Source organism: Propithecus coquereli, unplaced genomic scaffold (genome assembly GCF_000956105.1).
Source record: "Propithecus coquereli isolate 6110/MARCELLA unplaced genomic scaffold, Pcoq_1.0 Scaffold340, whole genome shotgun sequence".
NCBI lineage: Eukaryota > Metazoa > Chordata > Mammalia > Primates > Indriidae > Propithecus > Propithecus coquereli.
In genome coordinates this window covers 2123869-2136442 of record NW_012149064.1, presented here as the reverse complement: position 1 = coordinate 2136442, position 12574 = coordinate 2123869, and the positions used below count along the sequence as shown (strand labels likewise).

The window sequence follows — 12574 nt, the reverse complement described above, 5'->3', positions numbered from 1 at the left end:
TTCCTTAACAAAATAATTGATCAACAGAAGGTTGTTTAGTTTCCATGCTTTTGTGTAGTGATGAGAGTTTCTGTTTGATTTGATTTCTAATTTTATTCCACGGTGGTCTGAGAAGATGCATGGTATAATTTCTATTTTTTTTTAAATTTTTTGAGACATGTTCTGGGTCCTAGGATATGATCATTCTTACAGAATGTCCCATGAGCTGATGAGAAAAATGTATATTCAGTGGTTTTTGGGTAGAATGTTCTATAAATGTCAGTCAGCCACATTTGTTCTAGAGTTCTGTTTAAGTCCATTATTTCTTTGTTTATTTTCTGTTTGGAGGATCTGTCCTGTTCTATCAGAGGGGTGTTGATGTCTCTGGCTATTATAGTGTAGCTGTTTATCATTTTGTTTAGATCAAGTAGAATGTGCTTTATGAATCTGGGTGCACCTGAGTAAGGTGCATAAATATTTAGAATTGTTATGTCTTCTTGTTGAATTGTACCCTTCTCCACCATATAGTGACCCTCTTTGTCGTTCATTACTTTTGTTAATTTGAAGACTACGATATATGAAATCAGAACCACCACACCAGCTTACTTTTGGCTTCCGTTTTCTTGAAATATTGTTTTTCATCCCTTAACCTTGAGTCTCAATGCATTGCTGTGGGTTAGATATGTTTCTTGAAGACAGCAGATACTTGGCTTGTGTATATTTTTCCATTCAGCTAGCGTATGTCTCTTTAGTGGGCAGTTCAAGCCATTCACATTCATTGAGAGAATTGATAAGTGGGGAAGATTTATGCTCATCCTGTTGAATTTAACTTTGTTGCTTTATTTTCTCCCTTGAGCCACTGTGGTATCTGGCCTTTGATGTTTAGCTTTTGAATTATTTACTCACATTAATGAGTGTTTATTGTGCTGATCCTTGTGTAATACTGTTTTGAGTACTTCCTGGAGGCCAGATCTTGTCTTGAAGAATTCTCTCAGTCTTTGCTTGTCTCTGAAGGTCTTTATTTCTCCTTATATAAAAAACTTAATTTTGCAGGTACAAGATTCTAGGCTGGACATTATTCTGTTACAGAACAGTAAGAATGGGGCCCCAGTATCTTCTTATTTGTAAGTTTTCATTTGAGGAGTCTGCTGCTATTCTTTTGTGTTTTCTTTTGTAGGTTACCTGCTTCTTTCACCTTACAGTTCGTAGGAGGGCCTCTTTAGTGGTTATTTTCATCAGTCTGGTGACTGTATGTGTTGAATCTCCCAGGAGTCCTGTGAGCTTCACTTATCTGGATATCTAGATTTTTAGCAAGGCCTGGGGAATTTTCCTCTATTATATCCTGAAATAGCTTATCCAACCCTTGTGAAATTCTTTCTCTATTTGATCTACCCTGTTTTGAGGCTTTTGACTGTGTTTTGTAATTACTTGAATAAATTCTTCATTTCCAGAAGTTCAGTTTGTTTATTTTCTTTAATGTTTCAATTTCTCTAGGGAATTTTTATTCCAAGTCCTGGATTTTTTTTTTTTTTGTGGTTTCTTTGAGTTGGTTATCCATTTTTTTCTTGCATATCATTGAGTTTTCTCACAATCCATGCTGGAAACTCTTCCTCTGTCATTTTAGTGTTCTGAATTTGGTTGATGTCCATTGCTAGAGAGCTGGTGTTCCTCTTTTGCTGTGTGCTTTCCATTTGATTCTTCATACTTCTAGAGTTCTTTTGCTGAGTCCTTTCCATCTCGATTAGCTGTTGCTTTTTACTTTAGATTTTCATTTGAATAATGACATGCCCTACTTAGTCTCTGAGCCAGTAGGTGGTGTTTGTGGGTGATATTCAACCACATCCTGTATGATGAGTCAATAGATGCACTTAAAAGGTGTGTAGAATAACCTCTGTGTCAGTAGGTGGTTCTTGCTGTGAGGAGCAGGCTGTAGTGTTGTTTTTGGGTCCTGTAACCAGCTCTTGTTCCTCTGGAGAGGCACTCTATTGCCTGGAGTGGTGGGTTGTGCCCTGGGATTTCCAGGTTTGTCCTTATTCTCCACCTCAGTTGGGACTGGTAGGAGAAAGAGTCTACATGGATCCAGATTGGGTGAGCCTTCCCTCAAGTACCAAAAATGCTATTAGCAAGGTTAATTAACATTTCTGTTCTCTGCTTCTGGGCAAAGCTGCCAGGTAAGGGCTAAGATTGTCCCACTCAGCAGAAAAGTCTGCATGTGTTGGTGAATCTGTCTGAGACCTGCAATGTGGACTAGGCCTCACTCCTTTCTACCCTCCCCTATTCCACAGTTTCTTCTGGGCCTATACCAGCATACAGGCCCTCAAGCCAGTGGATTTCCCTTGGTTGTGATGTTGGCTGGGAGGTCCCTGCCTAGGATCGCAGCCTGATCTGGGTGTACAGAGCTCCCGCGGGAGAAGGGTTGCCCCTCAAGCACACTGATCTTCCCCTGAAGGCACACTCACCTCAGTAGGCTTGTTCACAAATATCCCTTCTGTGCCCCAGGGCAATGCAATGGGGACCTGGCTGTCTGGGATCCGGTCTGAAGGCCTGTCCCCTGGGCCCTGGAGATCAATCCCTGACCCTGCCAGGGAGAGGAATGCTGGTCTCAAGTCACCCATGGTGTGCCCAAGCTGGATCAATATCTCTCTGTCTCAGGATTTGCCCCACTGTCCTGGAGTCACCAGGCAAGCAGCACCTTAGAGTGCTGGTGGGTAGGTAGCTCACAGTCTGAGCACTGCTCCATCCCCTGTAGGGCCCCAAAAGGAAAGGTCCCATTCCCCAAAGATGCCTCCAGTTGGTGGCTAAATTGTTTCCCTCTTGGCAGCCGCAGGTAGGGAAGGGGAAGGAGAGAATGAAGCAATATGGTGCCTGCCAATCGGCTCGGGTCTGCAGGCCAGGAGGTTCCCTGAGGGAGCTTGGAGCCTGGTTCCCTGTCCATAAGAGACTCACTTCTCACTGTTGGCGACTGTCTCTGGCCTGGTATTGGAAGGTCTCTCCAACCAGTCAGGAGCCCAGCAGCAGTCCTAGATGCAAGAGTGGGGAGTGGAAATTTAACCACTCTACCTACCCTTGTAACTGGTCTCCAAGTCTCTCTGGGCCTTTCTCCTTCCAGTTCTCTGCAACTTCGTCCCATGGAGTCTCCTGTAGTTTCAGGCACCCTTCCTTCAGACCCTCGTCCAATCTATGTTTGTCTGCCTGTTTATTTTTATTTTTTTTCACTTTTTCTAAAATCTGTCTTTCTTGAAGAGACTGTATGGTTGGTGGTTTTTCTTATCCTCCATTTTACCCAGAATCATGAGCACTACTTTTAATATTTGAAAAATGAAAGTACCAATGACAAAATTGATAGAACTTATGTTACGGAAGGATTAAAAAAAATGAAGTAATGTAAATAACAGTTTACATAATTTATGGAATCTCAAAGAAAGCTATAAAGAGAGAGGATATATACATATACCTGCTTATATAGAGAGAAAGGAGATACACACACACAATGTAATCTCCATCCCCCCTGTTATATTTCTCTCATCACAATAGTTATAGTTTACACTGTGGAAAATAGAATGATAAAAAAATTCATATTATGTAATCTATGACCTTTATTATGTTTAATTTTCTTCCATGATGAAAATTCTATATGAATATTTTTGCACTTGATTTTTGAGTTCTATAAGCCTTCAGAAAGTGGAAACATCACTATGAAAGACAGAATATTCAAATGATATTTTCTTTTTAGGGTCATTCTTATAGATCATAAAATATTTTACAGTTGAAAGACAATGATATCAGATCATGGACACATTTTTAGGAAAGTACCAGAAGTGGCTTTAAAGAACAGGAGAGGCTGAATCCCAAACAGAGATTAAAGTTTGAGGTTGATCTGGAGCCAGCAGAGGAGGGAAGACCAAAAATTAAATATGTAGAAGAGGGATAGGTCATAGAGGACTTAGAATCTTGGGATACAGAAATTTTGTGTGTCACACATGCCAGTATCTACTGTAAATATACCTTATTAAATTGAGACTCTGAAATTCCTGCCTTCCTCAGTACCCGTGCCTTGTTGATAACTCACGAGTGATGTGTCTGACCAGAATGTATCTAGGAAAGAATGCTTTAGTTATCTTATTTATCTTGCTGCCTATGGTGCTAGATTTTATATACAGAAACCACACTTATACCTATGATTTACTGACATGGCTACAAGACACAATCAGAAAAAGAACATTCAATTCAGATATTGAAATCAACTCAACAAAAGCTGCAGTGTTAGAGAAAAACAGTTCATTCTATAATAAACCAATTCCTTTTTTATTCTCCCGTTTTGCTTCATTTTTTTTTGTGTGTGTGTGTGTGTTTATTTTTCTTTCAAGGAAGTTCAAGCAGTACGTTTTCATGGAGAAATGGAATCACACTTCAAATGATTTCATTTTGTTGGGGTTGTTTCCTCCAGGTAAAACTGGCCTTCTTCTCTTGTTCCTTATTATCATCATATTCTTCCTCACTTCTGTGGGTAACTTGGCCATGATTCACCTCATACGTGTGGATCCCTGCCTCCACACGCCAATGTACTTTCTGCTCAGCCAGCTCTCCCTCATGGACCTGATGTGCATCTCCAGCACAGTCTCCAAGATGGCTTTCAACTTCCTCTCAGGCCACAAAGGCATATCCTTCCTGGGATGTGGTGTGCAAAGCTTCTTCTTTGTGACCACAATTGGTTCTGAAGGCTTACTGTTGGCGTCCATGGCCTACGACTGGTACATGGCCATCTGCTACCCCCTCCATTATCCCATCCACATGAGTAACAGGATGTGTGTGAAGATGATCATAGGATCTTGGACAGTGGGGTCGATCAACTTCTTGGCACACTCAGTCTACACCCTCCGTATTCCTTACTGCAGGTCTAGGGCCATTGATCATTTCTTCTGTGATATCCCTGCCATGTTGTCTCTTGCCTGTATGGACACTTGGGGCTATGAGTACATGGTTTTTCTGAGCACAACCCTCTTTCTCCTTCTTCCTTTCCTTGGTATCACTGCTTCCTATGGCCGGTTCCTATTTGCTGTCTACCAAATGCGCTCAAAAGAGGGAAGAAAAAAGGCCTTCATCACCTGTTCAACATATTTAACTGTAGTGATCTTTTACTGTGTACCTTTTTTCTACACCTATCTTCAGGCCAGGAATCTCCACTCACCAGCAGAAGGCAAGATCCTGGCAGTCTTCTACACCATCCTCACTCCCATGCTCAATCCCATTTTCTACAGCCTGAGGAATAAGGAAGTCCTGGGGGCCATGACAAGAGTTTTTGAGATATTCTCCTCCCTGAAAGAATGATCATGGCTGTCCATTCTTCCATTCTATATTTCCCTTTTACATATTGATTAGAACATCCTAGAACAGTGTTGTCTGATAGAAATATAATTTAAAATTTTCCAGTAGTCATATTTAATCAGTTAAGCTAACTTAAATAATATATTTAATTCAAAACATTATCAATATTAACAATATCGATATTAATTATGTAGTATATTATTTAATGATATGTGCAATCTATATTGTGTATATATATTACTATTAGTGCAATATTTATACTGATATCAAAATATTCTTTCCACATGTAATTAAAATTTCTTACACAATCTATTACTTTGTTTTCATTCTAAGTCTTCAAAGTCTTGTATTTATTTTATACTTAGAGTACATTACATCTTCTAGTCTGAGGACATAAAACAAGTAGAGAATGAGGGGGATGCACAAAATAATAATTATAGGATAACAATTAGCTAGGAAACTATGGCTAAAGGAATACATAGTGAAGAGGGAGCCAGAGACCCTGTTAAGTGGAGATGAGTTGGGTAATTATCTTAGTGAGGTGCCTTGTTGTCCAACTTTAAAAATTACCTACAGTAAATTCTGATAAACGATATAGCAAATGAGAGGAGGTCTGAATAATTTGACTTCTTTTTATATTGCTCTACCTGGTGTTAAAAGTTTAAGGGGAATGGAGTGGCCTGTGGGTGCAGACACAGTATCAGTGAGGATTAGTTTATTGCTTTCCTGAGCCAGTGGACTAAAGGGGTAAAAGATTTCAAAGAGTCCTTTCAGTATTCATTGGAGATCTCCTTACCCCCACTTCCGTAGTTGTTGGCACAAAAATGTGGGATTATCCTTGCTTTTGCAGGAACGTCAGTAGAAGGGACGTCAACAATACCATCCACTGATACAGGGTACAAGGCTTCCAGCTTGCTTTGTGGAAAACTAAATTCAGAGAGATGACATGATTTCCCCAAGGCCATGGCATCTCAGAGGAAACACTAGAGCTAGCTCTCCTGATTCTCGTCATGGTTTACTGCTTGAAATGGGTAAAGGGTCTGAACTAAGCACCACTACTTGATTCAATTCTCTCTCAGACTTTTTCAAATGAAAACATCTGACAAAAACAGCAGACATTTTGTATTAGTCCATTCAAGCTGCTATAACAAAATAAACTGAATAGCTTATAAACAACAGAATTTTATTTCTCACAGTTCTGGAGGCTGGGAAGTCCAAGACCAAGGTGCCTGCAGATTCAGTGTGTGATGGGGGCCTGCTTTCTGGTTCACAGATGGTGCCTTCCCACTGTGTCCTCACATGGTGGAAGGGTAAACAAGCTCCCTGGGCCCATTTTATAAAGACATTAATTTTATTAATGGGAGCTCTACCCTCATAGCCTAATCATCTTCCAAGAGGCCCCAGCTCCTAATACTATCATGTTGGAGGTTAGGATTTGAACATAGGAATTTTGGGGACACACAAACATCCAGACCATTGCACATTCCCATCATTATTCTGGTTTGCACAATGCTATTTCTTTCCTAAGCACTCGTTCCAACCTTCCTAGGGCTGGCCTCCTTGGCATATGACCTGTGCAGCTACACAGGGTTCCACACTCAAAAGGGCCCCATGCTTGGTTCAATGCACAGCTGTTATCATATTGAAATTTTTGATAGTTTTATCTTGTGTGTGCATCTAAGCAGAGGAGTTTTGCTGGTGGCAGCAGCATTAGAATGAGGTTTTGGTCCAGCAGCAGCACCTGCACATGTGGAAATATGCAGCACACACACAGAACAATTCGCTTGGCCTTCCCATATGTGCACACACATGCACACACACGCACACACACACAAATCTTGGAATAGTTCACGGTACCACAGGATCCCAAAGCAGTGGCTGGGGTGGGACTAGGCTACATTGGTGATGGCGATGAAAGCAGCAGCAGCACAGGTAGCAGAAGGGGTACAAGTGGACACAACTGGGAGGAGAGGAGGTGATCTTCCTGGGAGCAGCACTGACTGGCAGTGGGAGGCAGATTTTCTCTTCTGTCCCAGAACCCATCCTTGTGGTGTTCACAAAATATTATGAACTATCTGGCTGAATACCAGGACAAGAAATACCACGGAATAACCAACAAACTTTGTCATTAAATTATGAGAAAATATAAGTGTATACATGGTCATTGCTATATAGCCCAATAGGGACTTCTTTGGATTCATCAACAAGTTCAGAATCTGTGGCTATGAATACTACTACAACATAGCAAAGCAAATATCTACAGACTCAGATATAGTGATAAAATTAAATATCCTTTAAATAATTAAAACATTAAAATTAAAAATTATTTAATGAAAAAACTTCTTTATGAAGATTCAGGTGAACCAATTGTTAACCATAAAGAAAAATTCTAAATTAATTTACCTTGTAATTGAAGATAGGGTGATAAACAGGCATGAAAACATTAAGCCATTTCCCCTTTTTTTTTTGGTCTGACTACCACAAATTATCAGAAATGTAAGAAGAATCTTTAAAATACTGGTGATTAAATCCATATTTAAACCTAAATTCATATTTATATGAAATGGATTTTTATGAACAACCGGACCTATTTATTTATTTATTATTTATTTTTTTGAGACAGAGTCTCGCTCCATTGTCCAGGCTAGAATACCATGGCATAAGCCTCGCTCACAGCAACTTCCAACTCCTGGGCTCAAGTGATACCCCTGCCTCAGTCTCCCAAATAGCTGGCACTGCAGGCTCACACCACCACTCCCAGCTAATTTTTCTATTTTTATTAGAAACGGGGCCTCACTCTTGCTCAGGCTGGTCTCGAACATCTGACCTCAAGTGATCCTTCCACCTCGGCCTCCCAGAGTGCTAGGATTATAGGTGTGAGCCACTGTGCCCGGCCAATACTGGACTTATTTAGAAAAACATGCTCCTTAAGAGTCATCAGCTACAGATGTATAATAATTTTTATTTTGAAATAATTTCTCAGAAATTTATCGTAATGTTTTTATGGCTTATAAACACAGCTTATTGTCTCAGTAACATAAACACACCCCATTTTCCCAGTAACATAAACAAAAAGATTATTTTTACAATTTATAATCATTAGGAATTGTGACCTAGCATGTACCACGAATGACTAGCAGTGCTTTCAGTTATATTGATTGAAAATGACATTGCTAACAGTACATATTTTTATGTTCTAATAAAAACATTAAAGAAATGTGAGCCAGAAGAATCTTCCGATCAATAAATATATCATATGATGAAGTATTTCTACTTGTTATCTATAAAATTAGGACACCAGAATGTCTGTTATTATATTACATTTTATATCTAGTATATTAATTGTGAAAACTCTTTATGTTTTCATACCTTCAATGGCATTTTTCCTTGATGTTTGAACAATGGGTTTCATATTTTTGTTTCTCACTGGATCTTCTAAATTATGTAGAGTCCTTAACCCATCTCTTTCCTGCCATGCCTCAGAGAGTGAAGAGTATTTCTATAAATGATACTTCTGGGCAATGATAACATTTCACACAGGAATCTCACCTGAGCTAAGGCACTATTATTGGATGTAATGGTAAAATATGTTTAGGGAAGTGACGGAACAGTAATATCAATGAATAAAACATGCCCATAGATATTTTCCTGATTCCTTTCAGTGGAAGTATGGGACTTAGTGAGTGGAAAATAAAACCCCAATTGACAGATATTACTTAATACAGGAGGTACAGTGGCTAGTTAGGATGTAAGCAGAGTGTGTGCTGAGTGTGAGGGAGGACAGTAGGAATTGTCTTGACATTCCTAGCTCCCACTGTTTAGATAAAAACTTTACCCACTTATCTTATAATTAACTTCTAATCATTATTTATCTCTGTTGGCCCCTCCCAGTCCTTATTGTTGATCTGAGATATCCCTGATTTTAAATAACTTCAGTAGGACTTGTTCCCTTACAAGAAGCATAATTGTGTCCTGTGCCATTCAGAGTGGTAAAAGGACTTCAGAAACTCTGATGAGCTCTCTGCTAAATCCATGTAATAATGAGTTCCCTAAATTGAAAGAAAGAACAACTGGTACAGGCAAATGAAGTGATATGCCATGAGCATGTATGAGAAAAACAAGAAATCTTAAGGCATCATTGAATTAGGTCTAACCATTCAGAAAATGTTATTTCTCTGTTTTACACATAAACAAATAATAAATTAAAAGTAATCAAAAAATAAATTGAAAATAGTAAAATTGGTATACTGAATGCCAACTTTGGTTAGGCAATTTTCACTTTCATTTCTACATGGCAAGAAAAAAAATTCTCATTGACAACATAATAGCAAAACCTAAATGCTTTCAAAATTGAGGAAAGAACTCCATGAAGGAAAAACAGTTGTTTGGAATTGTACACATACTTGTAAGACAATTTTGCCCAGATACAAATGATTTTCTTCTTCTCTAGATTATTTTTAGTTCCTGATCCATTCATAAAATGATAATTGGAAGTATTATATACATTCACAGATGTGCACCTGGGTCCTGCAGACAGAGGCACAAAGTTTATCTACATTTTCACAGAGTATATTCTCTGAACCACTCATCTCAGGGCCCCCATCACCTCCCTGTTTCTTAGCCTGTAGATGATAGTGTTGAGCACTGGTGTGAGGATGGTGTAGAAAACAGCCAGAGCCTTATCCTCTGTTGGAGATCTGAGGGATCTTGGGCGCAGGTAGGTGTAAGCAAAGGGAGCATAGTAGAAAGTCACCACATTGAGGTGGGTGCTACAGGTTGAATAGGCCTTCTTCCTACATCCTGCTGAGTGCATGCGGTAGACAGCAAGGAGAATCCGACCATAGGAACAGGCAATAACAATAAAAGGAAAGACAAGAAGGAGGGTGGTGCTCACAAACACTGTACACTCATAGACCCAGGTGTCCATGCAGGCCATAGTCAACATGGCTGGGACATCACAGAAGAAATGATTAATGGCCCTTGATCGGCAATAAGGTATGTGGAGTGCATATGCAGTGTGGGCACAGGAGTTGATTGAGCCCATTATCCAAGATCCTGTTATCATCAGCACACACACTCTTTTGCTCATACGGACGGGATAGTGGAGAGGAAAACAAATAGCCACATAACGATTGTAAGCCATAGATGTCAGGAGCAGTGCTTCTGCACCTCCTAATGTCAGGAAGAAGAAACTCTGAATCCCACATCCGATGAAGGAGATGGACTTGTTTACAAACAGAAAATCAGAAGCCATCTTGGGGACAATGGTGGAGATGTAATTGATGTCAATGAGGTAGAGCTGACTAAGTAAGAAATACATGGGTGTGTGGAGGTGGGTATCCAGGAGGATGAGGAGGATCATGGACTGGTTGCCGATTAGAGCTATTAGAAAAATAAGAACTATGAGAATGAAGAGGAAAAGGCCAATTCTTGATGGTGGGAACAGCCCCAACAAGATGAAATCAGTTGATGTTTGATTATAATACTCCATGGAGCATTCATATGATATTTCCTAAGGGAGAGAGAAGAGTAAGCAGGTTAAGTCTAGTATTTCCCTTTATTCACAGGGAATATGTTCTATGAATCCTAGTGTATGCCTCAAACTGGAGATGGGACTTAACTCCAAATACACTGTTTTTTCCTATGCCTACGTATTCTATACATACATATTCCTATACATACATACATGATAAAGTTGAATCTACAAATTCAGCATTATAAGAGATTAACAATAACTAATAATAAAATGAAATAGTTAAAACAATAAACTATTATAAAAGTTATGTGAATGTGGTCTTTCTTTCTCTCTCTCTCTCTTCTCAAAATACCCATTGTACTGTACTCATCCTTCTTTTTTTGTGATGATTAGAGATGATAAGTGCCTACAGGATGAAATAAAGTCAGGTAAATAATGTACGCATTGTGGTGTAGTTTTCAGCTGCTACTGAAAGCCAATTTAAAACTTATAAATTGTTTATTGCTGCAATTTTTCTTTGTAATATTTTCAGGTCATAGTTGATAATACGTAACCAAATCCACGGAAAGCAAAACAGTGAATAAGAGGGGCTACATTATAGAAATTGAAGCCAATTTTTAAAAAATTCTTATTTTAGACTGTGAATTATTCATAAAACTTTATAGCTCTTAAGTGAAGAACCTAACTGACCTATTTTGAAAAATAAAATATTTCTTTCTTGTCCAGTGATTAATATTTGATAAGGCAAATATCTATGAACAAATTTTAAAATAAATATGTAAATTTATAAGAACAAAACATTTATATTACAACTTCAGTAGGATATGAATGTTTTAATGACTGACACAAATTCAGATATCATCAAAGTCAGATGTTATACTCAAAATATATGCACATAAAAAAACATGCATAGAAAGACAATGTAAATTCACACATTATAGATCCACATTATGAATAAGTTAACATTACCCTTAAGATAGAATTTCTCTTCCTTATTTACTCTTTAAGACTTACCCTTAAAACTACAGCAGACTATCATTCATTTTCAGGAACTATAGTTCCTTTTTAAGTGGTGTTTGCACAATAATGCCGAGTTAAACATCCTTCAAGTTGGGTATCATTTGATTCTTCTATTCAGAAATCTTGAGTGACTCCTTATTGCCAAGGATCTCTTACACAAAGTCCTATTAATTCATACTCTTAATTTTCAATGTTCACCGCAATCCATTTTCTTTTACCTCCTTACCCAATTTCAGAATATTCTAGTTAAAGCAGACCCTTTACCTGAATAGGTATGTGTCAATGCCATGTTCATTTTAGCTCCCGTGTCTCTGCTCAAGCTCTCCCCAAACAGGATGTGCATCCTGTCTCTTTGCTACTCTCATTCTTAGATAACATCGTACATTGCCTTCTGGATCCTTCAGAAGAAGTAATGTGAATAGAGAAATGGTAAGTCACCTAACGGAGAAAAGTGAAATAGCATGTTGAGAGCCTTCTGGATAGAGGTGGGTAGGAGAATTCAACTCCAGATAAAAGATATCAGTGAAGAACTTTGCACAGAATACCTAAAAGCTCTGTAGTGTTTTGCTCTTAAATATGATTCTAGAGTCAAAGGTCATCAGACTTTTAAGGAAGTATGACATGAAAGAGTAAGATCCACATAGTGTGCGTGCACAGATATGCACACACAAACATGCACACTCACACACAGTCATACACATGTGTAGACTGACTTAAAATGATCAGAAAAATGCAGAAAGTCAATGATTTTCTTTTTTTTTAAGCATTAATCTT

At 38.6% G+C, this 12574-nt stretch overlaps 2 protein-coding genes across 2 annotated transcripts; one reads left to right on the top strand and one right to left on the bottom strand.

The window, feature by feature from the left end:
* Positions 1-4368: 4368 nt before the first annotated feature.
* LOC105815649 (olfactory receptor 2L13) lies at positions 4369-5307 on the top strand. Its single transcript, XM_012650843.1, has one exon. It carries the CDS (start codon positions 4369-4371, stop codon positions 5305-5307), a length of 939 nt encoding a protein of 312 aa, XP_012506297.1.
* A 4574-nt stretch (positions 5308-9881) lies between these two features.
* LOC105815642 (olfactory receptor 2L3-like) lies at positions 9882-10820 on the bottom strand. Its single transcript, XM_012650837.1, has one exon. It carries the CDS (start codon positions 10793-10795, stop codon positions 9890-9892), a length of 906 nt encoding a protein of 301 aa, XP_012506291.1. The 5' UTR covers positions 10796-10820; the 3' UTR covers positions 9882-9889.
* Between the last annotated feature and the right edge of the window lie 1754 nt (positions 10821-12574).

What these genes read in the sequence shown, in the direction of transcription:
- LOC105815649 (XM_012650843.1), top strand. Translation starts at nt 4,369, where the DNA reads ATGGAGAAATGGAATCACACTTCAAATGATTTCATTTTGTTGGGGTTG.
- LOC105815642 (XM_012650837.1), bottom strand. Translation starts at nt 10,795, where the DNA reads ATGGAGTATTATAATCAAACATCAACTGATTTCATCTTGTTGGGGCTG.